The sequence below is a fragment of the Lineus longissimus genome, chromosome 18 (genome assembly GCF_910592395.1).
Source record: "Lineus longissimus chromosome 18, tnLinLong1.2, whole genome shotgun sequence".
In the NCBI taxonomy this organism is placed as follows: domain Eukaryota; kingdom Metazoa; phylum Nemertea; class Pilidiophora; order Heteronemertea; family Lineidae; genus Lineus; species Lineus longissimus.
The window spans coordinates 13,557,569-13,584,507 of NC_088325.1; the positions used below are offsets into that span (position 1 = coordinate 13,557,569).

The following is a 26,939-nucleotide window of genomic DNA, read 5'->3' on the forward strand; positions in this document are numbered from 1 at the left end:
CTATGGGAGAAGCAGAAGCGAAAGAGCCGCGGCTTCATGATTGAGAGGTTGTCGGTTCGCCCCCTTGCGATGCAATACTTCCTTCCCCGACTGATCAAGTTCAACTTTGCACTTTAGTTGCAATTTAAGACCCCAGAAGGTTACTATGGAGACTACGATAGTAATAATTACAGAGGCACTTGTGAACAGATATTAAACTAACTGAGTGTCTATGCAAATGGTCTCGCACTTTAAGACTTCAAAAACGTATTTTGGCCTACGTACTATGTTGTTGCGTTTCGTACTTTGGTTCGACTGTTATTGAACCGTTTTCGACCTTGGACAGCCACTGCTGGAGGACGCGAAGGCGTCCACCTTCTGGCAAGGATTCTAACTGAGCAACGTCGAACCAGGAGCTTTTGTTCTGGAAGGAAAGATTCACCCATAAGTCTCAATCAGCCGTTATAACAGAAGTTGCTTCTTCATAGCTGTAGGGAAGGAGAAGAGAGTGAATACGGCAAGAACGATTACAGGGGTACACAGTTCGTATTCACTGGTGGTCCAGGAAAAAAGCTTTTACTCAGCCGTTATAACTCATCGTGACGAGCAGCATTTCAAATTTAGGAGTTACTTACATCAGTGATATTTACAAGACCGATGGACGACTGGAGGACATCAATACCATACGTTCGTTCCCAGTACTCCAGCATCTGTAATCAGGGATAAAGATTTAATTTTGATATGACACATATAACATGACCCGGCCGAACAGATCTCCATAATGCCTTCAGGCAATTCCCATTCCAACGAGCCGCGTCTATATGCAGTTTATATGCACCCATGAATAGTGGATGGGCAGGAAGGCAATCCCCCGTCCTTATAAAGGTCTGGTTTATAGCCCGGGTAAAATAAATAGCCCTTGCCTTTGCCACGGGGGTCAAGGGTGGGAGCAACTCCCTCTCGCCATTACAACGTCCGCAATTCGGAGCAGAGAGGTGTCTGCTCTACAGCGGTTTTTTTTATAGTAAATGACTTCGAAAGGGACTGAATGGACTTGTAAGCAATGAGGAGGTTGGTGGACACTGTCCGCAAGGTGAGGTTCTACAGTGATACCTCTCTCAGAAGGCACCTCTCAATTAAGGACAACCTCTCTATTTAGGCCACTAGTTTTGGTCCCAATGGTTGTTTCCATTTAATTTGACCTCTCTAATCAGGACACCTCTGTATCAAGGACAGCACTTGTCAGTCCCAAGGGTGTCATTAATAGAGAGGTTTTACTTATACAGAGCTGCTTACTGTTGGGAATGGTCCAGGGTCGATCCAGACGATACTGATGTTTTCATTCTCACCATTGGCACGGGCGAGTTTCTTGAGCAACGTAAAGAAGGCCATCCCATCTTCCGTGTGGGGACGTACGAACGCAATAATCAGATGGGCGTGTGGATGATGCGTCTAAAATATGGATAGAAATACAGCAAACAAACGGGCGACGATGATGAGTTCGTGAAAAACTGAAATTTAGATCAGCACATATTTGACATTTGACCCCTGACTTTGACCTTTGACCTTGAGGTCAACCAAATGGCTCAAGGGATAAAGGTATTCCGTCAGTCTCTACTCAATGCTTGGCACAGCTTGATCAATGGCCAACACTGGCAATCACCCTGGTCATAATGCGGTAAACTAATATTCTGCGTTAGGGCTTGATTTGACATATCATTATTTTTGTATCCACGGCAGAAACTAATCAAGGTATCAAACAGCCAAACTGAATTAACTAGAAATATTAACGATGCATAATATAAAAATTTAGATAAAAAATATTGTCATATATTAAGTCATAGTAGTTTTGATACTACTGAAAGATTCGCAATTATTGTGTTTGGACACCATGGATCAAAAGCAGCGCCAAAGAATCATTACTGTCGTCTAAGCTGACATGCGGCACTGACTGACTGCTGTCTTACGTTGCCGATCGGGTTTAACCCAATGGTGGTCTAATCGCTCAGCTGATATTATATTTTCGAAACTCTTGATATGGTGTGATCATTGTGTATTGATTACATTGCTACTTTCCTGAACTACCGGTAATAGCATTCCGCGATAATGACGTCACTGCAGCTGCTGCCCTCTATTTCCCCATCGCTGAATTACAGGCAATGTCGGACAAACATGCGGTTTCGTAATGGATTCAGGCTTTCTAACTAGGGCAGTTAGATTCAATCTGGCACATGCCCGAGTGTTGGAAATACTACATAACTGTTCTGAATATTTCTCTCTCTGACTCTATGGTATCATTCATGCTAAAAACAATGCAGGGTCAAATATAATTGACTTTGTAATAAGCTCAAATGCGTAGAAATAAGTGTCGATGTCCGACTGTCACGTGACTAAAACGTCATCAATATCTTATTCAAATGACCTTGTGAGCTATAAATAGTAACGTCGCGGAATGCTATTACCAAAGGCGGATCCCTTAAATGAATATACCTACCCAAGTAGAGTGGACGTCATCGAGAGATAACTTTCGTAAGATTGGACGTCTGTTTGCCTCAATGTGATCGATGATTTCTGAGGAACTGGCAGGCTGCAACCAAAGATTATACCAGAAGTAAAACATTTTGGAAATCAGCTGATGTCAAAGCACTATACCGCTGCGTCTAGTGTAAAATCACTACATCCATAAGCACTCTGAGCACATTTCCAATGCAATGCTAGCAATGCTAAAAGGCGTTAGCCTCCCACCAGATAAATGACATGGTAAACTCTTTGCTACAAGCCCATACCACAGCTACTTGAAAGTTCATCAGTGGTAAGCCATAGTTTTGTAACAGCGCTCTCCTTGTGGTACTAATGCAACCACAGTCTACATCAACACATACATTCGCAAGATGTTGCAGAAGCCACTCTGAACAAGATTGTCCATGGGTATTAAAGCCCTTGTCAGTAGTCACTCCGGGACCCTGCCCCTTATGGGTCCCGGTTTTGGGTACCATAAGCCAGTACACCCAGCTGGTACAACCCAAAACAAAAAGTCTGCACCACCCCCACACAAACTTTTCATTCCCTAGATTCTGCAGTCAGCAGAATTGGAATCATTCATGGGCATTAAAACCCTCGTCAGTAGTGACAACACGTTTACGTTACCATTCACGTTAAACCGGCCAATAACGTCTTTCCTCAGATCTGCTGAGACGCAAATCAACTTTACTTGGTCACCGCGTTGATTAGGTCACTTGGGACTTCTACACAGAATGTGGAATTGCCAATGTTGGTCGGTGAAAAAAGTAGCCGCGTCTAGATGGAGCGCGGTGGTGCACAGTACTTGTCAAGGAGTCCACTCTGAATCCAAGGGTCGTGGGTTTGAACCCAGGCGCTAGACGCCTCTTGTCTTTCAGGGGTTAAGCTCAGGCCAGAGCTGAAATGACGGCGACCACCCGAAACCCCAAGTGCGTCTGCGAAGACCTAGTAACAGCAACCGTTGTTATGAAGCGCTTTGGAACGGTCGGATTCTGACTCGTGACTACAACTTCACTTCACTGCAGCATGTACAAACACCTTAGCACGGTAGTTTCCCTTGCAATTTTAATACACTTGTGTCCAACAAATCGTTCTCAATGGATCTTATCTCATGAAATTGACACCTTAGTGAGACAATTTTCATCTAATGCCCCAACTCGTTAACAAATGTTGCGATCAGCAGATACAAGGATATGGTAAGTAAATGGACTCGAACCACCTGCCCCTTCCCAGGGGTATGGAGGAAGCTATGTCAATACTGAAGCAATCAGTTTAGTTTGACTTTTTCAAACTGGAAAGCTACAGGTTTCTGCGAGCCTGGGAGTCAGGATGGTAACAAGTGCTCCATTTTCTACCAGCTTACACAACGTACTCACATTATTTGGAACTGTTTTCACATGACTTTCATACGGTTTATAAAAATGGATGGTACCAATATTCTTCAGCTTCAGCGGCTTGGCAACCTGAAAATATCAGGAACATTGAATTCTATCGAGGTGTTTGAGAAATTTCTGAGCAGACTCAATTTGTCGAGTATCACCTTTCTGTTTTCGTCCAAGGAGCTAGAGGCTGGCAACAATTCAACACCTATCAACTCATTTGAGGCGTCATAGCTTGGGCATCACCATCATCATCATCATCATCATCATCACTGCAGCATCTGGGGCCAGACTTGGGCCCTCGCCTTCAAACAATTAAGTGGGCTTCACAAAGAGATTGAACTTGATCACCTGTTCAGATGACTCGACTCCTGGCTGTTGTTTTCATTTCTGTAGGGTCGCCATCCCACTGAGTTCAAGTTCACAGCCTCGGGCGAGTCACTTGCTACTCTGCCCTCCGAATATCAAGTCACAAGTTCCATAGAACTGACCACTGTCTCACCTTTTTATCAAAAACTGCATAGAAAGGAATATTTGGCTGGAAATTCTTGGCTGCTTCTTCAAAAGCTTTATAACCTGAAATGATATGAAATTGACATATCTGTACAGAAAACCGCTATATATTGTCTGTTAAGTCTAAAGCTAAAGGCCAACTTCATAAAGGGCGTTTAAGGGTAAGACCCGTGTAACTTCTCTCTAGTCATTTTCAGGGCCTATTCATATTCTGTGAAGATTTACATGAAGGACCTGAATCTGTCTATTCAGTAGCTAACTTCTCTCTAATCAGTATCAGGGCCTATTCATATTCTGTGAAGATTTACATGAAGGACCTGAATCTGTCTATTCAGTAGTTAACTTCTCTCTAATCAGTTTCAGGGCCTATTCATATTCTGTGAAGATTTACATGAAGGACCCGAATCTGTCTATTCAGTAGCTAACTTCTCTCTAATCATTTTCAGGGCCTATTCATATTCTGTGAAGATTTACATGAAGGACCTGAATCTGTCTATTCAGTAAACGCTGTTTTGAGCTAAACGCCCTTATGAATTTTGCCCCGGTCTAAATGTCTGAATGTAGTCTGAAACAATTGAACTTCCCACCCACTGCCATCAACATTCCATCAAGCTGTCTGTTACATTGATTTACTCAGACACGTCTCAAAGTTACCAGACCTTGTTTAATTGACCAGCAGAGATAAGTCTGTCAATGAGAAAGGCTTAATGGACATCGTACTGTCAATGACCCCTAACACTAATGATATTTGGAATTTCGCAAATGTTACATTAGTTGATCTATACTCAATAGATAGCAGGACGAAATTAGCAGATCGGCCATGCCCACCATTTTGAAACGGTGTATGCATGTACACTTCGGCCGTATTTTAGAGGAAAAAGGAACGATTCTGATTGGTCGAGAGATGTCCAAAATAGCAGAAATGACTGAGCCACTCCTTTTATTTGCCACCTAGTGAGTAGATTTGGTACCAATCTATCTCAAATGTATCGGAATTCGTGTTCGCTGCAGTGGTGCTCGTGTCATAGGTCCCGAGCATTCGATAATTCTTTTGAGAATTTCCTCGTCTTACACTCTGCTACAACTGTCATCACGAGACCTCAGTCATCAATAACTTTTGGTTTACTTTCCAAAGATCAGCCTCTATTAACGTTGTTAAACCAAGCAGAATTGTTGATAGCAGGAATCTTATGTGAACGCATCAAGCGCTTCAGGATGACACTTGGAATGGACTGTACGCAAATTAGCCGACAGATGATAGATGTCATCTCTGAAACCAAAGAATTACTAAAGCTGTTCGCATCAAGATAAGCACTCAAAGAAAATATTGAATAACTTCAAGTCAAGACAAAGGGTAACTCTTCCTCAAACTATAGTGGCGCCTCAGTAATTCCCAAGAGATCAACGCCAATCAACTGAATGAAGCTGCGACAGAGGCAATTAAAATGTCACCGAAGCTTATTACACTCACATTGGTGTTGGGCCATAACCATGCCTAAATGTCATCTTCGAATACCAGGGCAAGTCGTCCCTGAACTGTACCTCAACCAGGCTACAGCTGAAAATGCTAAGATTTAAAGGGACAACTTTGGAATGAGATATGTTGGTTTTTCATACAAAATTGGCTTCCAGCAGGGCCGTGACCTCTCCAAACAGGGCCTGATTAAATAAACAATGCACTGAACGGGAGGTAACCGTAGCCTGTCTGAAATTCACAAGCTATGACCAAGGCTGCCTTGTATCACTGGCAGAAGTCATGTTAAGATATCAGCTTTTCCACGTGGCGGCGCGTGGTGGCTAGCAGAGGTTTCATCATCCTGGCCTGGGGAATCGCCTGCCCAAGTTGCCCCTTTAAATTCAATTTCTTTTCCCCAGCGGAGAAATCAATAAAGAGGCCATTAAAATGCATTAAAATGCCTAATCTTGTTTCAATCTGCATTTCAATGATGAATTAGCAACCGAAGTTTAACATTTCAGTTACTTTTTATTGACCTTGTGGTTAAAGGTATTGATTAACCATTACAGACTGAAAATCCATTGAAATTCTCCTCAATCAGATGGAACAAAACACCTCCACAGTATTAATGTACATTTTCCCCTCCCTTGAATGCATTAAAATGTCCCATCTTAGCTGAATCCACTCAATGAATCTACTAAATGATGGAGAGGAAATCAGCGATATTGGTTAAATGTCACTTGGTGGCTCGAGCCATTTTTTCCTTCATATAGATTGAAAATGCATTGAAATGTTCAATAGCATTCCGCGAAGATGACGTCACTGCAGCTGCTGCCCTCTATTTTCCCATCGCTGAATTACAGGCAATGTCGGACAAACATGCGGTTTCGTAATGGATTCAGGCTTTCTAACTAGGGCAGTTAGATTCAATCTGGCACATGTCCGAGTGTTGGAAATACTACATAATTGTTCTGAATATTTCTCTCTCTGACTCTATGGTATCATTCATGCTAAAAACAATGCAGGGTCAAAGATAATTGACTTTGAAATCAGCTCAAATGCGTAGAAATAAGTGTCGATGTCCGACTGTCACGTGACTAAAACGTCATCAATATCTTATGCAAATGACCTTGTGAGCTATAAATAGTAACTTCGCGGAATGCTATTTAAAAGGAATCTGCATTTTTTATGATAGATCGGGACTTAAAGTCCCTGTTCACTTCTGTAGCACACTATAATTGGTTGGAACACAGTAGAACCTCTCTATTAAGGACACCCTCGTGACCCTTGGGAGTGACAAATGCTGTCCTTAATTGAGAGGTGTCCTGATTACAGAGGTCAAATTGAATGGAGACGACGGACGTGGTCCTTGATACGGAGGGTGTCCTTAGTAGAGAGGCTTCCGCTAAGGGAGGTTTCACTGGTATTTGATCCAAATGAAGGTCAACATATTTCATTGTTTATCTTCATGGTCTCCTGACAATACAATATCAGGCTATACATCCTGCTAACAATCACACTGTAAAATATTCGGACATGAGAGGATATTATAGCAGTTAAGGCTATCCCTGGGCTGATTTGTGAGATACAGATTCACAATTTGCTGTGTCCACTTAGAAACCTTTTGAGACAAATTATCCTGATGTGGCCAATTTGTGGTGTTAGGGATGGTATGGTATGCAGAGTATGTCTGCATTTCGGTAGCGCTTCTCAGAAAGTCGGCAAAGATCGATGCTGGCTGTTGCAATCACACCAACAGGGAAAATAACCATATACACTGAAGTAACTGTATTCCTTGTACAAATGTACATGAAATATGTAATATCATTGCCCAGCACATCATAACTGAAAAATTCCCTAGAGGACTTGTAAGGTCTAATGATGACTTATTGTACGTACATGCTATTGGTCTTAACGGCGTCAGAACACCCACGGGACGTTGGAGGGAATGATATACCCCCACTACTTAAAGGCGGGGAAACGGAGGCCGAGATTGTGCGATTTACAGTGCTAATGGGTGTGAAGTTCTGCCTTGAGGAATCGAGCGTATTTTAGAACGATTATTTGTCGCTGATGAGGAAAAGTTTCGTGTGATTGAAGTGAATGGGTTTTTTCACATTGTTGTTGCCAGGATGAGGACAAGCTATCTGGTATCATTCTGAACCATCAGAGTTAATCGGTTGGTGTAACAGAGTCCGGGTCGGCTGAGTGGATCCAAGGCTAGAGGATCAAGATGTCTGGTATGGAATGTCTATGTTTTGTGTGCTGGATTCCTGTCTACGTGCTCAGGGGTTCGACTCACCAATGGACCTCAACTGCTCCAAAAAATGTCTACAAACCGGCCCTTTTAAAAATTGTTCCCCCAGCTGGTTCATCCCAAACTGAACACATCTGTCATCTCTGTGTTTCATTGCTTACTTTGCACTATCTCGACGACGAGAAGACCTTTTAACACCGAATTACTCCTTAACCTTATGACTCGCATCACTCCAAAATATCATCGAAGCTTCACCCCACATCATCATCCAAAAAGGACCAAAGAGAATCAGGATAAACTTAACTAGGAATACGTGGAAATTACCCGAGACAGCACTGCCTCAAAGTGCAGATTTTCATCAAGGACCTGCTCCAAAGGAACCTTGGACCACATCAAGGACTTGCTCCAAAGACACCTTGGACCACATCAAGGACTTGCTCCAAAGACACCTTGGACCACATCAAGGACTTGCTCCAAAGGAACCTTGGACCACATCAAGGACTTGCTCCAAAGACACCTTGGACCACATCAAGGACTTGCTCCAAAGACACCTTGGACCACATCAAGGACTTGCTCCAAAGGAACCTTGGACCACATCAAGGACTTGCTCCAAAGGAACCTTGGACCACATCAAGGACTTGCTCCAAAGGAACCTTTGACCACATCAAGGACTTGCTCCAAAGACACCTTGGACCACATCAAGGACTTGCTCCAAAGGAACCTTGGACCACATCAAGGACTTGCTCCAAAGGAACCTTGGACCACATCAAGGACTTGCTCCAAAGGAACCTTGGACCACAGAAGGTTAACACAAACCACTACATCACCATCCTAAAAGAACCAAACAATCAGCATAAACTATCAAAACGAGGAACGCTTGGCACCGTAATTGCAATGTCCTACCATTTCTGTTGACATCTCTCTCAGCACAAATTACTCCTTCGCCTCAACACTGCCATCCTCCTCGAACGTGATGACGGGAACTGTCTCATCAATTCCTCACCTCATCGAAAAACGTAAGATAAATTTGCAAATAAAGACGCGATCTTTGTCATTCTTTTTATCTGTTGGGATGCTGAGTTGATGCATTATGGGTAGGAATGCTACGGACGGTGTGAATTATTCTGTGCGCGATTGCCAGGCCATGATTGATATTTCCCCCAAAATAGCATTTGCTTTGCTTTTCTTCAACATAAGGGGTATTGTTCATGCAATGTCAGATGGCTCACATTACTAAAAAATACTTACAAAACTTTGCCATCAAAGTTATTTCAGGCAAGAGTGTGCTCATCGTCATGTAGCAGCATCAATGAGGTTAAAGTGAGCCAGTGAGCCTAAAATGTGGGTTGGAAATTAGCCTGAATAGCAACCAAGTAGTTCCACGAACCATCTTTACTCCTGTCGCCTTCCCTGAATGACGCAAATGCGCAAATTCGGCAAGTAGTTCCTACTTGATTACACACAACATCCTTTCTCTAAAGGTTGCGACGACAGCGAAGCGTATCTGAGCCAATAAATTGGTCGCTAAGACCATTAGAACATACTAATGAAGTATGTCAGCCTAATGGCATCAAAGCGTGGAGGGCTACTTCAGGCGGTAAGGATTCTGTCCTGCGGTCTAAATGACCACCTACTTCACTCACTTTGTGACATTACACCCATTATTGCCAGCTACTTGAGTTAAAAGGCTGAAAGTGACTGCTGATGGTGTTGAACATAGTCTGACTGGCTCAGAAAGTTTACATCAATGTCTTACCCGCCTCGACATTTTGACATTCTCGACCCTCGGTGCGCCATCTTTGTGTGGGTGAAATATGAGCTATCAACGTCATGTCCGGTCTAGAAATGGCGAAGGCCAAGTCTAGGTCATGACGCCATCAACGATGACGATGACGATGGCGATGATTTTGATGATATCATTTCATTCAGGGCACTGGTCAGGTCCTCTGTCTCACGACAAGACCGCTTTAACACCAAACAACTCAAGTATTGGGCAGCCTCCTCACGTAGAAGAAATATGTGTGCAGAAATATCGCCATTAGCTACGACACTTTCTCATTAAAACTCAATACCTTAGGGTGTGATACCGCCTCACGTTTAGCTCAAAGATGAATTTGCAATGAGCTTCAATTGCTCCCTCGATTCATTGAGAATCTCGGCACACACTTTACTACATCTTCGCATAGTAAGTTCTCGTTAAATAGTCATTTAGTTTTTGAATGTGCTAAATCCATCGTTCATTGCATACTAATACATAATAGCTATTTCTTTCAAAAGTCAACTTAAGGTTTATATCTTCTGAAATATTTTTAGAATACATTTAGTATATGACGCTTCTTTTGTAGTGATAAAAGAAGAGTGAAATTGGTTTAAAACAACATCCTTACTGTAGAAATAAGCCAGGAACTTGAAAACACCCGATACATTTGGCGAGCGTCCTAAAACTGTTGCCAATTTAGGCGACAACCCCCCCCCTCGCAACTCCCCGATTCGATTATGCCATAGAGATAATTGTGTACTGATTGACCTGAGGACGACAAATTTGAACCCCTCGCTCCTGTTACCTAGAATCTCCCTTTGATAGAATGGATATCTTAAATTAATTGATTTGGAGTCATTTTTTGGTATTGCGATCAAAAGTAATTTCCTAGAGCATCTCCCTCAAAGAGGATCATTCAGCTAAAGTTCACATGGCATCCCCGCTTGCCTTTTCCACTTCCTCAGTTCATTCAGTCCCCCAACAACAGGGGGTGGGTTTTTTTAGGGTCATAAGGTTTACAAACAGATATCAATTTCCTTAGTGAAGCCAAAGCAAGGTCGCATAGCTAAAAGGTTTTCACGACATCCCCCGCCCGGGGACCTTTTCCATTTCAATTGACTCCAATCTTGTTTAGAGTTCTGCTCATCCCGGCATGCAGACACCGGACATGCGAGACAACAAATCTGATCTGATCCTTTCTGATCCTGTGACGCTTGTAATCGCGGGATCACAGCGTAGATTACGGATGTCTTATAAAACGACCAATAGGATTAAGGAATGCTTCCGACCTCCTGATTGATCACATGGCGACTTCCTGATTCGTTCGTGACATATCGTCAAGAATATTGAACATCTGTATGATGAATATGGCATACTGTCTTGTTCACGGTTGGCTCAGAATGAGAGCAATCCGTGTGTCATGAAATATCGAAGCCTAAGGTGATCATTCATGGCTCATCCTCTATTCATTGGACGACTCAACCATGTAATGACTATTATGTCTTTAGGGTAAATTCCAGCCATTTCGCTTAATACTTTTGCATTAAGTTGAATTACGAAATGAAATTTAGTGGGAAAATGTTGAAGGAGGTTGGGTTTTTTAAGTTATGATTTTTTTTTTCTCGAGAAGTACACATGATATCATCCAAAAGTCAAAGTGAAGACTTACCCTTATTTTTCTCCTGGAAGTAACCAATGACCTTGGGAGGATCTGCGTTATCAAAACTCTTCTTCTGTGACTTGCTTTCAAGGATTGTGACAGGCTTACCAAACAACTGCATATAGAAAAGTACGAAAGTTTAAACCATTTCGTCTCTTATGGCTTCGAGGAACATGTGGTTTCAGATTGTCCCAAAATATTGGTGAAAGGGGACCAGCCCCAAATCCCGTTATAAAAATGGCCCCGTCCTGATTCCTGACGGGGAATTTCGACAAGTCCTAACAGAATATTTTGCCCTCCCGAATTTTCCAGATCCTACTGAAATACGGGTGTACATCCCAAATATCCCGGCCAATTTGTTTGTCTATTGCGACAACCCCCCCCAAAAGACCCCCTAAATACGACCAACTCTACATCTTGTCATGTCCCTCAACTCCAGGGTGACATTATCTTCAAGTCGCTGCATCGTCAATGCCCCTCCCGCTACCCAAGGTCATAACTCTTACCTCTTAAGTCATTGAATGAAATAATGCATGAGACAATGTGCAATAAATTGCTTATTAATGTTCTATGGGTCATTACAGGCGCGAGGACATCTTGTTTAAATTCTTGTCAGCGACTCTATCTGAATTAACTCACCATATCTTCACTGGTTCAAAAAGGTAATCGGTCCAGGTTGGACAATACTATGTGTCGTAACTATCTGTTGGAGTGATTTTTATTTCTCTCCTCAAATATTTATGTTCGGAATAGGAGCGTCGTAGAAAGAAACAGTTCTTACTCTGGGCATGGATGTAATGTTCAATGTTTACAGGGGTACCCGTTCATAGCTCCTTGAGTGTCTTGCCATAGCCTAATCGCATTGAGGACAGCTGTATAAAGGTGGATATACAGTATAGTCTGTACAAGGCTCGGGTTAGAAGTTGCTATAGGTCCGAGGTTGGATTTACTCGGAGAAGTGGTCGGCCTTGACTCGGAGCAATTGGAGACCCTAAAAAAGTTGTTGCCGATTACACTGAGTGCTTTTGTGCAAAAACAACAACTTCCCTTTCGCAAGACCCCAGACACATTATATAAGCAAAATCTCAAATGAGAGCAGATGATGATGATGATGATGATGATGATGATGATGATGATGATGATGATGATGATGATGATGATGATGAAGATGATGATGAAGAAGTATACATTGTATATGATGCAGGAGTGGAGAAAAAAAGTGAATCTCATCATGCCTGAAGGATGGAAATGGTTATGGCATGAAGCCACACATCAAGGGTATCGCTCTGTTTGGCAAACACATAAAAATAGCACCCTCCGGAGAAACACAACAGATGCTTTGGACATGTTTCATCACATCGAAGCTTCAACAAGGTTTTGCCAATTCACTGTTCCCGGAGGCTGTAAATGCCTACAGCTTGAAGCCACACCGAAACTGCATTTCCCCTTTGCCGTACACTGCCAAGTGACAGAGCCTCACAGGGACAGACAACAGATGCATTTGACATGATTCATCACAGAAATTTTCTTTTTTCAAAGAGTGTGCATGCCCTCAAGGGTTTTCTGTATACTGTTATGAAAAGTTCCCCTTACTTTGCACCTCTGCAGGCTAGAAATAGTTACAGCTTGACACCGCACTTATGATCGATCGATCATCAATGCCTGGGTATATGAACTGCAGGTGATTATACCAGCAGCTCGAAGAAGCAAGCTTTCGAACCTTTTTTTCCCCGCTACCAATCTACTCGGAGCCTGAAACAAAACTTTTTTTGCCTGACTCTCGGGAAAAAGTAACCGAGACGTTCCTGGCATTTTTGATTCATTGCGAAACACAGCCCACTGATTAAGTGACTGCGATGAGGTGCTATGATGGTTCGGGCAGTGGTGGATTGTACATTTACTTCTGAGAGGGATCTGTACCTCGTCGCGGATTGAATCTTGGTGTTGCGTCCCATTTGAAGGACGGGGAATAGGCAGCAGTACCGAACTACTTACCTTCATAAGAAATGCAATGAGAACCTCTGGAGATCTATGACCGTAAAAAATCAACTTGCGGCCCCCACGATAGACGTGCACCGCACCATCTCGCGTTATACCCTCTTTTGCAGCAATATCGGCATTTGCGAGGATGTCGACATAACCAATGGCGATGTCTCTGGTATGCATGACTTGTGCAGTCATCTGAAATGACAGAAATCAACTTTTAACATCTTAATGAAGAAATTGAGATTTCTCTTAGTGCCGCCAATCCGACGTCAGCTATTTCATTTTTCCAAATTCTCCCTGAAATTAAAAGGAAATGTATTTCTTTAGTACAATTCTGGAGTCAATGGTATCCCAGGCTATGATTCTGTATCTCTGCAAGTCTGTTCTACTACACTACAGAAGGTCAATTACGATTCCAACCAAAGACCCAATCTTTTCAGACGGGACTCATCTCTCCGAGCTCTCTCATAAGAACTTTGCAATAGGTGTTACTAATGAGCAAAGCAATGGTACTCCAATTCCCTATTACACCGAAATGAAAGTTATATGACGAGGAGAAACGGCATTCGCGTATCATACGGTGTGAACAACTCACAGATATCTGTTATTTCACGGTGGCGTAGCTCTATTACGCTCAGATGGTTCACGTAATTAATCACATATTGGTCCCATCTTGCAGAACTGGTACACTAATTGGCGGCTGTTACTTAGAGGTGTTCACACCCTCATTCTGGCTCTTGGTGTTGATGTTTTCGTTACAATGTTCGCACAGGCCTGAAAAAGGTACGCGCCTTACGGCGCCATCTAAAGGGATGCAAGTCCATTTTCTCGTTTAAGATATTATGGCGACCTTGATGAAGTTTTAACTTGTCCAGAATGCCACCTAAAGAAAGGACCAGAGCATCGGTACCATAGGGCCAGAGGGAAGGAAAATGAACAAGGCATTTTTCACCTCAAATCACCCTCTTGTGCTGTAACCACCATCGGCAACAAGCAAGATTGACTAATGTTGCACAACCAAGTGGAAACCACCGTAATGTTGACAACACCGCAGGCAAATTAGCGTGGCTTTTTCCTCCCTCCAAACCATGGAAACTGATTGAGAAATGTATTGGATCATTGCGCCAATTTGTTCCATCAGGAGTAGCGATTTTGTTTGTGTTATAAGATCGCGTATTAGGCACCTGATGCTGATATTGTGGTGGGAGGCGGTTGATGGTGCTCAGAAATTGGACGTGCACTATGACAGTTAATGCTGGTCTTTTGCCCACACGGACTCCACTCAGCTTCATCAAGGAATGTTCACCAAGACAGGAGCCGACATCCGAAATGCAAATCAATTTGTTGACGTCAGCTAAAAGGATGCAAATGATACTGATGGGCAACAACGCATTTGCAAAATACAACTTGATGGCCGTTCAGCGTGACATCCTCCATCGAGACTCGCTACATCCCTAATCAGTAAATGGATCGGCAATCAAATGTAACAATCGTCTGCTACGAGGCCGGGTAACAGTCGCGATCGTTTAATTGTTTGAGCCTGATCTGCTGGTAAGCTACAGCGCTTCGTTAAATACAGGTAGTTGATTAGAAACTGACAGCACTAATAGCAGGCATCAATCTTGGTTGGGTTGGGTTGTGTTGTAGCTTGTAGTTAAGACAATGTCTCAACGCAAAAGTGTCCTCCGTTGGAGTCTGTATCGAAATGGTGGCAAAACCATTTGATTTCGAGTGACAGGAAGGACCGACTTTCCATCACGTGAACAGAGCAAACAGTGATCAAAACCAGGCCTAGTCAAGAATTCAATGATGATGACAGGCCCTTTTCAAAGTGCTGAATGGCACTTTTTAAAATCCTGCACGAAAGAGTCTGAGCCATTTTTACATTCCCTTTGGAATTGCAGCTCCGATGACAGTTCCTTTTCACAGCCAATGTAATGACCAACGCCACTGAAAATGCCAGACATTCCCATCACAAAATTCAAATACAACCCATCAATGAATCCATGTAAACACATTGATTTACATTGTCACCGATAGCAACATACATCTGTTGCTAGGCGACCAGGAAAATGAGGTGTTAGATTTATCTGATCTGTCCCGATGTTCAAGTGTCAAACCGATCACAGGTGCCTGACAAATTAGCATGATTTTGAGATGATGAATACCCATTAGACCGCGCAATGGCTGGCGAGGCCAATTTCAATTTCATCACGTAGCTTGGCAGCAGGCTTTTCCGTTTAAGGGACGTGATCCCACTCCCAGCCCATCACACCCCTGAAATATCCTGTAGGAGAGTTGTTCCTTACTTCCAATTTTACAGGAATAAGTGGTATGGAGAGTGGTTAAGTTTCATGGTAGTTAAAAACAAAACTCTGGCTGCATGAGTTCAATTAAATCCTGAAACCTAACTACATCGCTAGGAACGATTTCGATTGGAATCTACGTCCCTTAGAGTAAATATCGCATGTTAAAATACCATCAGGGCTCTTTAATAGCTCCATTAAAATGATAGTCATATTATGTGCATAAAAATTGCGCTTAAATCGGCTAAAATTTCATGTCAGAAAACCCAACTTAATGAGAAATAATAACTCACATCATCGAATGAAATTTAAACTGCGTCATTAGAACTTTTGATTTGAATGCGATTCCCAAGGTAGTACCTCTAATGAGTTGCTAAATTTTTATGAATTATCACATGACTTTCGGATGAGTTGACGGCCCTAATGGAGGATTTAAAGGAGTGATGTTCGCTCTGAGTAATTGGGAGAGAAACTCGAGACCGCCAAGGGAGAAAAAAGAAAATCCCTTCTGTAACTGAGTGATTAATCTTGTCGTTTTTGCAAGATTGTCAATTTCATGTCAATCGTTTTTCACGCAAATTTATTACAAGATAATAGAATTTTGTGAAAAAATGACAGCTCCTTTATCGGAGACAGAAAGGCAATGCCAATGGGAGAAACAAAAAATAGATTGGAAAACTATCCGGAGAAGTATATTTTTTTACGTGCAGGATATCTATTGAGAATCATTTTGCAAATTGACGATGACAAGTTTATGGCACCGATGACGATAGTTTGTCAATAGCGACAAAAAAAGACACTCGTGGAATTCTCCAACCATCTTCACCGGCTGACATTCTCTAAGCGCGGCTCAAAATACGCGGTCTGTCCATAGGATACCCACACTGAAGAGTATCAACAGTTGCCGCCATTTCCCAATCAACAGTTGCCGCTTTTTCCCCCATCAACAGTGGCCACAATTTCCCCATCAACAGTTGCCGCTATTTCCCAATCAACAGTTGCCGCTATTTCCCCATCAACAGTGGCCACAATTTTCCCATCAACAGTTGCCGCTATTCCCCAATCAACAGTTGCCGCTATTTCCCCGTCAACGGTTGCCGCTATTTCTAAAGATGATTGCCACCCTGATCAACCTCGACAAGCGCAACATTTGATCGGTCAAGACAGGATCGATGACACCACACGATGTTTCCATCTCTGAGAGCATTATTGAACAAACACTCATCGTTAACAAGATTGTCATATTTACGGAACATCATGGCAGTAATTCAACGATTGATTCTCGACGCCAGTTTATATGCCACGAGCGCCAGCTGAGCATGTTTTCGGATGGTTCCATCACGTTTATCACAAAAGCTATGAAAGACGTCTAAAAATCAATTCGTAATTTACACGACCATCTGCCGGAGACCGTGAATTTCACAGCGAAAGGAAGAATTCTCGAGATAGACCGGCCAGCACTATCAATAATTACAGCGTCCCTGTAAAGAGGGGAGTTCTTGGCTGTCAAAAGATAGACTCTTACATACTGACTGCATACATCACAGCATGTATAGGTACAGCGCCTTCTATGCCAGAACTCTGTTACTATCACTCGTGCCAGCCTGGCGTTATCATGAGACTCTTCTTTAAGTCGCATTTGAAAACGAAGATACAGAAGACTTTAGGACCATGAAGGGTTAATCAGAGATTCTGTAGACTTTTCGTGAGTACAAAAAGCTAAATATTCAATCAAAACGACCCCACAAAAATCAATAGAATTGTCGCCAGAAAAAAATATGTTTAAAATTTGAAAATCATTTGATTAAGAACTACTAAGTGGAATTTCCTTCATATTAGTGAAGCCATCATTCAATTTGACACGAAATCCAATAATACCATGTTAGAGTCTAATCCATTTGTCGCTCTGAAAAAATTAAGTGGTTGAACTTGTCAAAATTTGATTTACGGAACTAATTCCTCGGTAGTGCTTTGATTGGTGTGAGTATAACGGTTGGAAAGATACTTTTTGAAAGGGTTTTTACAAAGATTTTTTAGGCGGGTGCCGTGGATCCCGACTTTGCAATGGTGCACCTGTTTGTGTGTCCCTGTGACCCTGAGGGCTACGCTGGCAGAAGCCCCGGCTCCTGGGAGGTCCAACCATGCCAGACAGATCTTAGGCTTAGGTCGGGACCAAAGTTGGATCCAAGCGTTGGTGATGGCGCTTCAAGGAGGCAGCCCCTCCACATCTACAGGGTAGCTATGGGCCAACAACTCATTCCGTTGCTATACAGAGTCACAGAAGCGAGAACCAGAACTACTTAGCTCTTAGAGGAGTCATGATCAAGCACTCCATCCACGAAAACGCCACCGTGTTCCGATCCTCTCATGTGCAAACGGCAGGCCAAAAACAACATCTGAAGTCGTTCCCTTCATGAAGCATGCTTTAGCTTTATAGGAGTTTTAAACATCTCGTGCGTTGGGAATATCAAGCTAATGGTAGAAATTGGAAAAAAGCGGCTACTGAAATGGGATGCTTCTAGATTAATGACAAAACCGTCTGCATAATCTTCGAGTTAGTTTATAACGGTTCCCTGCGTGGCGATGCAATCTGTCGGATGCAACATCTATCATACGAGCTGGCTCGGCTTATTAAAAGTGATCTAATTCTTAATGGTTTAACTGGTAATGCTAGAATTGAATCTCAGGAGTCGTTCCTGCTATCAAAGTGTGCTCTAAACAACTACAATAATGTCAACACTCCTTCAAATGCATCCGTTTTTATTTGGCCTACAGCCTTTTGGAGCGATGACATTGTACTTTTTTCAGTCATAACATCACAGTGCGATTGCATACATATGTATTAGTTCTCTTCTTCAATTGTACGAAGCGGGCATGTCATCTCCAAGATGTTTTATCGGGATTAATTTTCCCGACTCCGATGAGGAGAAATGTCCAGGGAACCATCAAACATCTGCGCCGAGATGTGACTTGGACAAGATGTTTTGAACGATTTGGTCGATACTGGCTGAGGGTAATGCCGCCCGAACTGATAAAAATGCACGATGTCTGGATTCAAATCAATGTCGGCTGGGATCAGGTTGTCCGAGGTCATGGGTTGAGCAGCCAGATATACACATACTCAGTGACATACTTTATATACATGGAGAATACATGGAGAATATTGGATGATGGCCCAGTGGCTGATAGATCCATTGTCCAGAGCTGGCGCAATCAAGAAAGTGAAGAATGCATTGTTGCCCAAGTGAAACAAATTGGCCTCCACAATATTCTTGATAGAGTGGGTAAGAACAAACCTTCCCGATAAATGACAAGTAAGAGCATACAAATGGTACGAATATGGATTCAGGAGATTAGCTATTCTATCCGACGCCTGCCTGACGGGGATATAGCAAGTTCATCAGATCGTTGGTATTACAACGCAAATGTCTGTGGGTAGCAATGCCAAATGTATAGCACATTGTCTAATAGGATTGGCTTGATGTGTGTGCGGATGCAGAGTAAACGTCTGGCATTGGCAGAGACCATATTCAGAAAAACAATAGAATTAACTCTTGTTAGCTAGGAACAGATAAATATTTGCCTGAAAGCCTCCATACACCAATAAACCCAATTGGGGTAAAACCGTACTGGCACATTAGAACTCTCCTGCTGCCGCCTTCGAGGAGGACTATTCCGTGGAGAATCACACCTCCAAGGAAGAGAGATTGCTGAAGAAGAAGAAGTAGAAAAAGAAGAAGTTGTGTTTACCCTGTCGAACAACCTTGGCAATATGCAGCCCAGTTCCTTGCCTCATTCCCCAGAGCTGAACCCATCCTAATCATCCTAGCATGAGCGCATATTCATACTATTCCCCCATGGACCATCAGCGACGGAATAGACCACATTTGTCTTGATTACCGCCCCAAAACTTTCCTCCGTGGACCAACGGGTGTGATCAGACTCGATGATGTTATAATGACATCAAATACCGGCTGTATCTATTCATTTGGCTGGGACATGTGTTTTTTTTAGGCCAGGGAAGTCTCCACTGGGATATTAGATAAGGTCTGCTGGACAACTGCCCACCGCTCAATTAATGTCACCAACTCCCCTTTGTGGACCGGCGAGTGTGATGAGACTCAATGATGGTTTAATGACATCAAATACCAACTGTATATATTCATTTGGCTGGGACAGTATGTTTTTCAGACCAGCGAAGTCTGCACTACTATAGGACGTAGATAAGGTCTGCTGGACAACTGCCCAGCCACAAATTTTCCTTCGTGAACAGACTCTATGATGTTATAACGACATCAACTACGTGTATACCGCGTGTTTCTATTCATTTGCCTCAAACAACAGATGCCTGTATAGACGTGGATGGTTGTACAGGGAGGTTAGGGAGTGCGTTTACAGTAACAAAAGGTAGACTGTTGGACGACTGCCCTGGTTTTGTAAAGGTGGCGGAGAGAATCACTTCGCCCCATTCCATTTTAATTTCATTGCAATCTTTTCCCCAGCCCAAACGAATCCACAAAAGCAATTCAGCTCCAGCTCTTTGGCTTCAAATCCCCGTCTTATGAATTTTTCATAGCTTCATGAACGAGTCGATTCTCATGCATATTTCTCATTTAAAAGCGATTAATCCGTTCAAATGTGAGAATTGGGAATAGGGTACAGCTTGCTCATATTTTCTTCATAATGTGAAGTTGATTTCTCCCAAGGATTAATTGTATATCAACTGCAAATTTTGTGCACATTACAAGTGATTTCAATCTCACTAAGACGTACAGTGCACACATACTGTGCATTTTTACTGTTAACGGCCTCACTGCTTGCATGGCATGAAAAATCTTTGAAAATGACCATTAAATTTTGAAAGTTACACAATCTTTGAAATTAGCCAGGAATTAGAGACAGCTATCTCTGAATCTTGGAATCCTGGGCCCGCACCTGTGGCCTACTATTGTTATCCAGAATGAAGCTTTGACGTATCACAGTGAATGTTCTGCTTTAACAACAATATGACTAGATGAAGAAGGATTGATATTATCCCCCTTGGAATTGACTTGTTGCTTGATGTAAGATTGTATTTTTGTCACGTCTTGAGCAGACATCATGGGATGCATCATTTATCATAAATTCCCTCCAGGACGAAGTCTTTCAAAACAAGAACTGGTGAAAGTGCCGTCTCAAGTCAGGCATTGGTACAGAAGTGAGCGGCCGCGGTGGTAAAGTTGCTGGGGTTTCTGGCTGTTCATCCACCCCTTCTTTGATATACCACTGAACCTTACAAAAGTGCTTTTGTATCTTTCGTGGTGTTTACGAGATTGCAAAGTGTTTGATCTCATAGCGAGTTCTCGAGGGAAACATGTAGAAATTGGCCATGAATCTATTAAGAAGAACAAAGAAGGCTCCTTGCGATAAAAAAATATTAGACCAAGCCAAACCTTTTATTCAATTACTCGTAATTTGTCAAATCAGGAGAGAAAAAAATCCGTTTGACCACGAAGACACGAGAAATTACCCGGTGTTGAAATAGGCAGATAGTAGGATGTTCCCCCATCATCTTGGATCTTTGAGAAAAACAATGAAAAACATGCACAATATCAAAGAAAAGAAGAAAACCCCGAGAATAATTTCTAGTTACAGGGTTCTGTTATGTCACTATACTATATTGTCTTGACAATAACAAAACCCTTACCCAATATTTGATGACAACATTCTCTGTGTGTCAATATTACTAAAGTTCAAACTTTCTGCCTTCCCTAGTGCAACATCAAAGATGTCATATTTAAACTTGCAGACATTATTACTGCTCTAACTGAACAAAGGTCTAAGAGCAAGGATCAAACACTTTCCGACATCATTACCGACCAAAAGCACTTTGGTGAATTACTAATAAGGAAGGAGAACCTGAACTGAGGGATACAAGCGTTTTAAAGTAATGGTGTTTGTCAGGCAATCTGAAGTCCATCAATATTGCATTACAAGTCTCGTTAGGCCCATCTTCAAATACCGAGTCAGCTGCATGCTCCTCCCTTGGCACACATCACTGACCTTGGGGTAAATCACTCCATTTAATAAAGGAACCTCATAGCCTAGTGGGTAATTTACTGAAACTAAAAAGTTTTGATTTTTCTATATCTGTCTAGACAACGGCATTGCTGAGATTTATATTTAGTGCGTATTTACACAATTACAAATTTCCAAATTCGAATTCAGTTTTGAAATTTTTAACAAACATAGCAGGCCTTTAATGCAGAAAGCAATCTGCGAATCGATCAAGTAAATCCATAACGCTGAGACTTTAACCAGCAGACTAAGCGACTCATCTTACCTCTCTATCATTCTCGAATGAACTCGGATCATGTTCATTTACCCTGCAGCAAGGATTTCTACTTCTCAGCTCAAAAGAGTGCCTTCAATGGACTTTTTGCTCAAAGTCCAATATTCCTCCAGAGATGTCGAAGAGCAGCAAAGTAGAACATCACCGACTGCATGAACACGAACGTTGAAGAAGAAAGAGAGGTAGAAAATTCTTGTGAAGAAGAAGCGATTCTCCATGGCATCTTTTTTCTCTTCTATAGATTAGATTTTTAGAGATATCAAGGTGTAAACGTCTTTGACCTTCCTATTCCTCAAAGGCTATGCTAGCGTGCATTTTATCTCTTTTTGATGTTTTGATTGAAAGTGCAATATATTTTCACTTGGGAGTCGTCAGGGAATCTCCTGTGAGTTCATATAACAACACTGGTATCGCAATGGTCTAAAACATTCCCTGTCATACACCAGACTCACTTTTAGTTCTTCGCTGGAATTCTATGACTGAATAAGCTGAAACATGCACGTCATCTTTACTTTCAATGGTTGCACTCGTAAAACTTTCACTTAGATAAGGTTGAAACTTCTGCATTGATATGAGCCAATGTTAGGCTTTCACAGCGGTTTTCTTTCTCACTTACAATCAAATAGGCATTTCATAGACCAATACTCTCTCGTATTAACAACGGTTTCCAACCCCAACACTCGCGATCAAATATGTCGAGCAGATTATCAAAGGGACATGACGGGCATTCCAATGATGACGGAAGTTCTCCATCACTCCCCATGGTACTGCAAGTCAAATGAGACCACTTTCTTGAGACGTTTTCGATAATCGGGTTCTCAATGTACCAGACATTGTAGTCTAGGAAGCCTTGTCCTTAACGTGTTCAGGGAAGAAAGATCATTCGAGAAGACAATTGCAAAAAGTTTGATTCTCAAAAGAAATATCTCAATTGTTCATGTTATCCTTATATTGGGGTGCCGAGATAAACATGCCTTGCGATCATAGAGCGACGATCTTCATCTAAAGAATAACCAACTCTGTGATGAAGGCTGTACACCACGATGACAGGCACCAGACAGCACGGCACAAAAAGATGGACGTTGCAATGAAGTCACCGTAACATTATCCAAAAATAGGTTTTTGTCAGCAGCGATGTAGTCATGTTTTCAGCCTAGGGACATCGGATCGCAAACACACGTCAGCAATCTCCTTCAATGCAAATGAAGAAAGCAGCACTGCATGAGCACCATTTCAATAACATCGGAAATAATCCATCACCCAAGGTCTCCAATAACCTGGTCATATTTACAAGCCATACGCCACAAGTAATGGAAAACTTCCGTAGTTATTTGAACAGTTGTCAAGCCCGCTTCTCAAACTGGTATTTTTTCCCCACATCAGGGACCCCAATCTCTATACCAAGCTAGATTATTGAAAACTTCTCCGATATCTTGGCCATATTATCGCTGAACCCACAGATCGTGATGGACAACATCCGCTGTTATTGAAATGGTAAACGTATGCTCCTTAGCTTATGAGATCCTCCTGTGAGATATTGGGTGATTGATAGTGGTGTTGTTGGGTGGATTCGCCGTCAAGACAGTTACACACCAGATGACTGATCTTAATCACTTGTAAACTTGGTTAATGAATAATGATGGATTGTCAATGTCAAACTTTGTCATTGAATGATGTTGGATCGTCAATGGCAAACTTGGTTATTCAGTGATGTTCGATTGTCAATGGCAAACTTGGTTATTCAATGATGTTGGATTGTCAATGGCAAACTTGGTTATTCAAATATGTTGGATTGTCAATAAACTTGGTTATTCAATTATGTTGGATTGTCAATGGCAAACTTGGTTATTCAGTGATGTTTGATTGTCAATGGTAAACTTAGTTATTCAGTGATGTTGGATTGTCGATGGTAAACTTGGTTATTCAATGATGTTGGATTGTCAATGGTAAACTTGGTTATTCAGTGATGTAGGATTATCGATGGTAAACTTGGTTTTTCAATGATGTTGGATTGTCGATGGTAAACTTTGTTTTTCAATGATGTTGGATTGTCAATGGCAAACTTGGTTATTCAATGATGTTGGATTGTCAATGGCAAACTTAGTTATTCAATTATGTTGGATTGTCAATAAACTTGGTTATTCAATTATGTTGGATTGTCAATGGCAAACTTGGTTATTCAGTGATGTTTGATTGTCAATGGTAAACTTAGTTATTCAGTGATGTTGGATTGTCGATGGTAAACTTGGTTATTCAATGATGTTGGATTGTCAATGGTAAACTTGGTTATTCAGTGATGTAGGATTATCGATGGTAAACTTGGTTTTTCAATGATGTTGGATTGTCGATGGTAAACTTTGTTTTTCAATGATGTTGGATTGTCAATGGCAAACTTGGTTTTTCAATGATGTTGGATTGTCAATAGTAAACTTGGTTATTCAATGATGTTGGATTGTTAATGGCAAACTTGGTTATTCAATGATGTTGGATTGTCAATAGTAAACTTGGTTATTCAATGATGTTGGATTGTCAATGGTAAACTTGGTTATTCAATGATGTTGGATTGTCAATAGTAAACTTGGTTTTTCAATTATGTTGGATTGTCAATAGTAAACTTGGTTTTTCAATGATGTTGGATTGTTAATAGTAAACTTGGTTATTCAATGATGTTGGATTGTCAATAAGTAAACTTGGTTATTCAGTGATGTTGGATTGTCAATAGTAAACTTGGTTATTCAATGATGTTGGATTGTTAATAGTAAACTTGGTTTTTCAATGATGTTGGATTGTCAATAGTAAACTTGGTTATTCAATGATGTTGGATTGTCAATAGTAAACTTGGTTATTCAATGATGTTGGATTGTCAATGGTAAACTTAGTTTTTCAATGATGTTGGATTGTCAATAGTAAACTTGGTTATTCAATGATGTTGGATTGTCAATAGTAAACTTGGTTATTCAATTATGCTGGTTTGTCAATAGTAAACTTGGTTATTCAATGATGTTGGACTGTTAATGGCAAACTTGGTTTAATATTTGATGACGTTGGGTTGCTTTTTCGAGAATTGTAAACTTGGGTATTAAATGTTGCTGGATTGCTTTTCAGTCAATTGTAGCTTGGTTAATGAATGATATCGGATTGCTTTTTAGTCAATTCTAAACTTGGTAATTGAACGATGAAGGATCGCTTTTTGGTCAATTGCACATTATCCTCCTGGCCACATAAATCTTACGCCAAAGTAGACCCTCTAAAGCATCCTAAAGCAACCAAGTTCTTTCTTTTTTCCTTCAGTAACACATGATCACAAATTGGACAATTTTCCCCGTAACATTCGATATTGGCACCTGACTTCATCATTACAGGTTTTTCCGAGAAAACTGATAATCTTTTGAAGTTTTGCACCAGTTGCGTGCGTAGGCTGATAGTAACGCCAACAACAACAAGAACTTTGCAGAAAATTAGATGGCGCATGGGATTGGGGGATGTTAGAAAACTACGGTGTTTGAAGGAACACCTTTGAAGATGTTTGAAAGAGTTTTGTAACAGCTTTCCTGTTCCAGTAATTACAATCCCGCAAAAAAGATCCCACCGCAACAACTCTTTTCACACATGACGAAGCTTTCAAACTGAATTTTAATCAGTGCCGACCAAAGCGGCTCCAACAAATGGACATTTTTCAGCTTTCACAGACACCTGATCAACCCATTATATCTTTTGCACTTTCGTTGCCAACACAGTTTTGAAGTTCAAACACTTTGATGTGAGACCATGTTCTTCAGGTATTATCTCCATAACTTTTAAAAGTCTGGTCTTTCCACCTTCATTTCTTTACGCACAAACTAACCAGGTTTCTGAAGCATTCAATTACCCACAAAACATCCATTAGTGGTGCTTCTTTTCCAAACCAAGTTTCATCTGATGGACATTTTCTTTCACGAACACCTGATCCATCCCATTATAGCTTTTACGCTTTTCTACGCCAGCACTGTTTTTAAGTTCCAATGCTTTGATATGAGACCATTTCCTTCCGATATTATCTCTTTTTTTAAATGCTGGTCACTGATAAAACCCATAAGGAAAACAGCGGAACAAAATCAATTTAAAGAAATGCAACAAAATATATCTATCAAGTTACATTTGTATCAAGGCGCCTTTCCGTGGTCGCACCACGCTCAAGGCGCCACCTCCCCATAGGCTCGTTCGAAGAGCAGAGTTTTTAATTGTCTTTTAAATGTTTTTTCCGGCTGGGATCTTAGTTCGATTGGAAGTTTATTCTAGAGGTACGGGCCGCACCTTGAAAAGCTGCGGTCACCGTACCTCGATCTGGTACGTTTGACCTGAAGGGCCTTGGAGGTAACTGACCGAGTGCGACCTTCTGTTTCCAGAAGGAGGTCACTGAGGTACTCAGGTCCCACACCATTCAGTGATTTGTGGATAACACAGAGAATCTTAAACTCAATCCTAGCCTTGATTGGAAGCCAGTGTAGGTCCTTCAGTAAGGGCTTTACATGGTCAAATTTCTTAATAAAATATAACCTCGTCTCTTCGAAATTCGGAACTAATGGATGGTACTTGTATGATACGTCGACAACAACAGTACCACTGTCCACTCCGATCCCCATGGCAATTTTATATCTAAATCTTCATTTTCATATTTTGACGATTTCTTTCCATTTAGACATTTCACTTTATTCAAGGCCCAGGCCAAGGCCAGTGACCTTAAAAGCTGTCCTTTCCATTTGGGTAAGGAAAACATAAGGCGGGTATCGACGGGAAACAACCTTTTTATTTGC

The 26,939-nt window shown here is 41.6% G+C and overlaps 1 protein-coding gene across 1 annotated transcript in view; it reads right to left on the reverse strand.

Moving 5' to 3' along the window:
* Positions 1 to 26,939, reverse strand: part of LOC135502131 (calsequestrin-1-like) — a 34,783-nt gene that overhangs the window by 882 nt on the left and 6,962 nt on the right. The window contains exons 2-9 of the mRNA XM_064794719.1: positions 13,519 to 13,704; positions 11,533 to 11,638; positions 4,381 to 4,454; positions 3,876 to 3,962; positions 2,474 to 2,566; positions 1,276 to 1,431; positions 615 to 689; positions 265 to 403 (exon numbers count right to left, since the gene is read on the reverse strand). Of these exons, the coding sequence (XP_064650789.1) occupies positions 265 to 403; positions 615 to 689; positions 1,276 to 1,431; positions 2,474 to 2,566; positions 3,876 to 3,962; positions 4,381 to 4,454; positions 11,533 to 11,638; positions 13,519 to 13,704 (916 nt within the window). The remainder of the gene's footprint in view (positions 1 to 264; positions 404 to 614; positions 690 to 1,275; positions 1,432 to 2,473; positions 2,567 to 3,875; positions 3,963 to 4,380; positions 4,455 to 11,532; positions 11,639 to 13,518; positions 13,705 to 26,939) is intronic.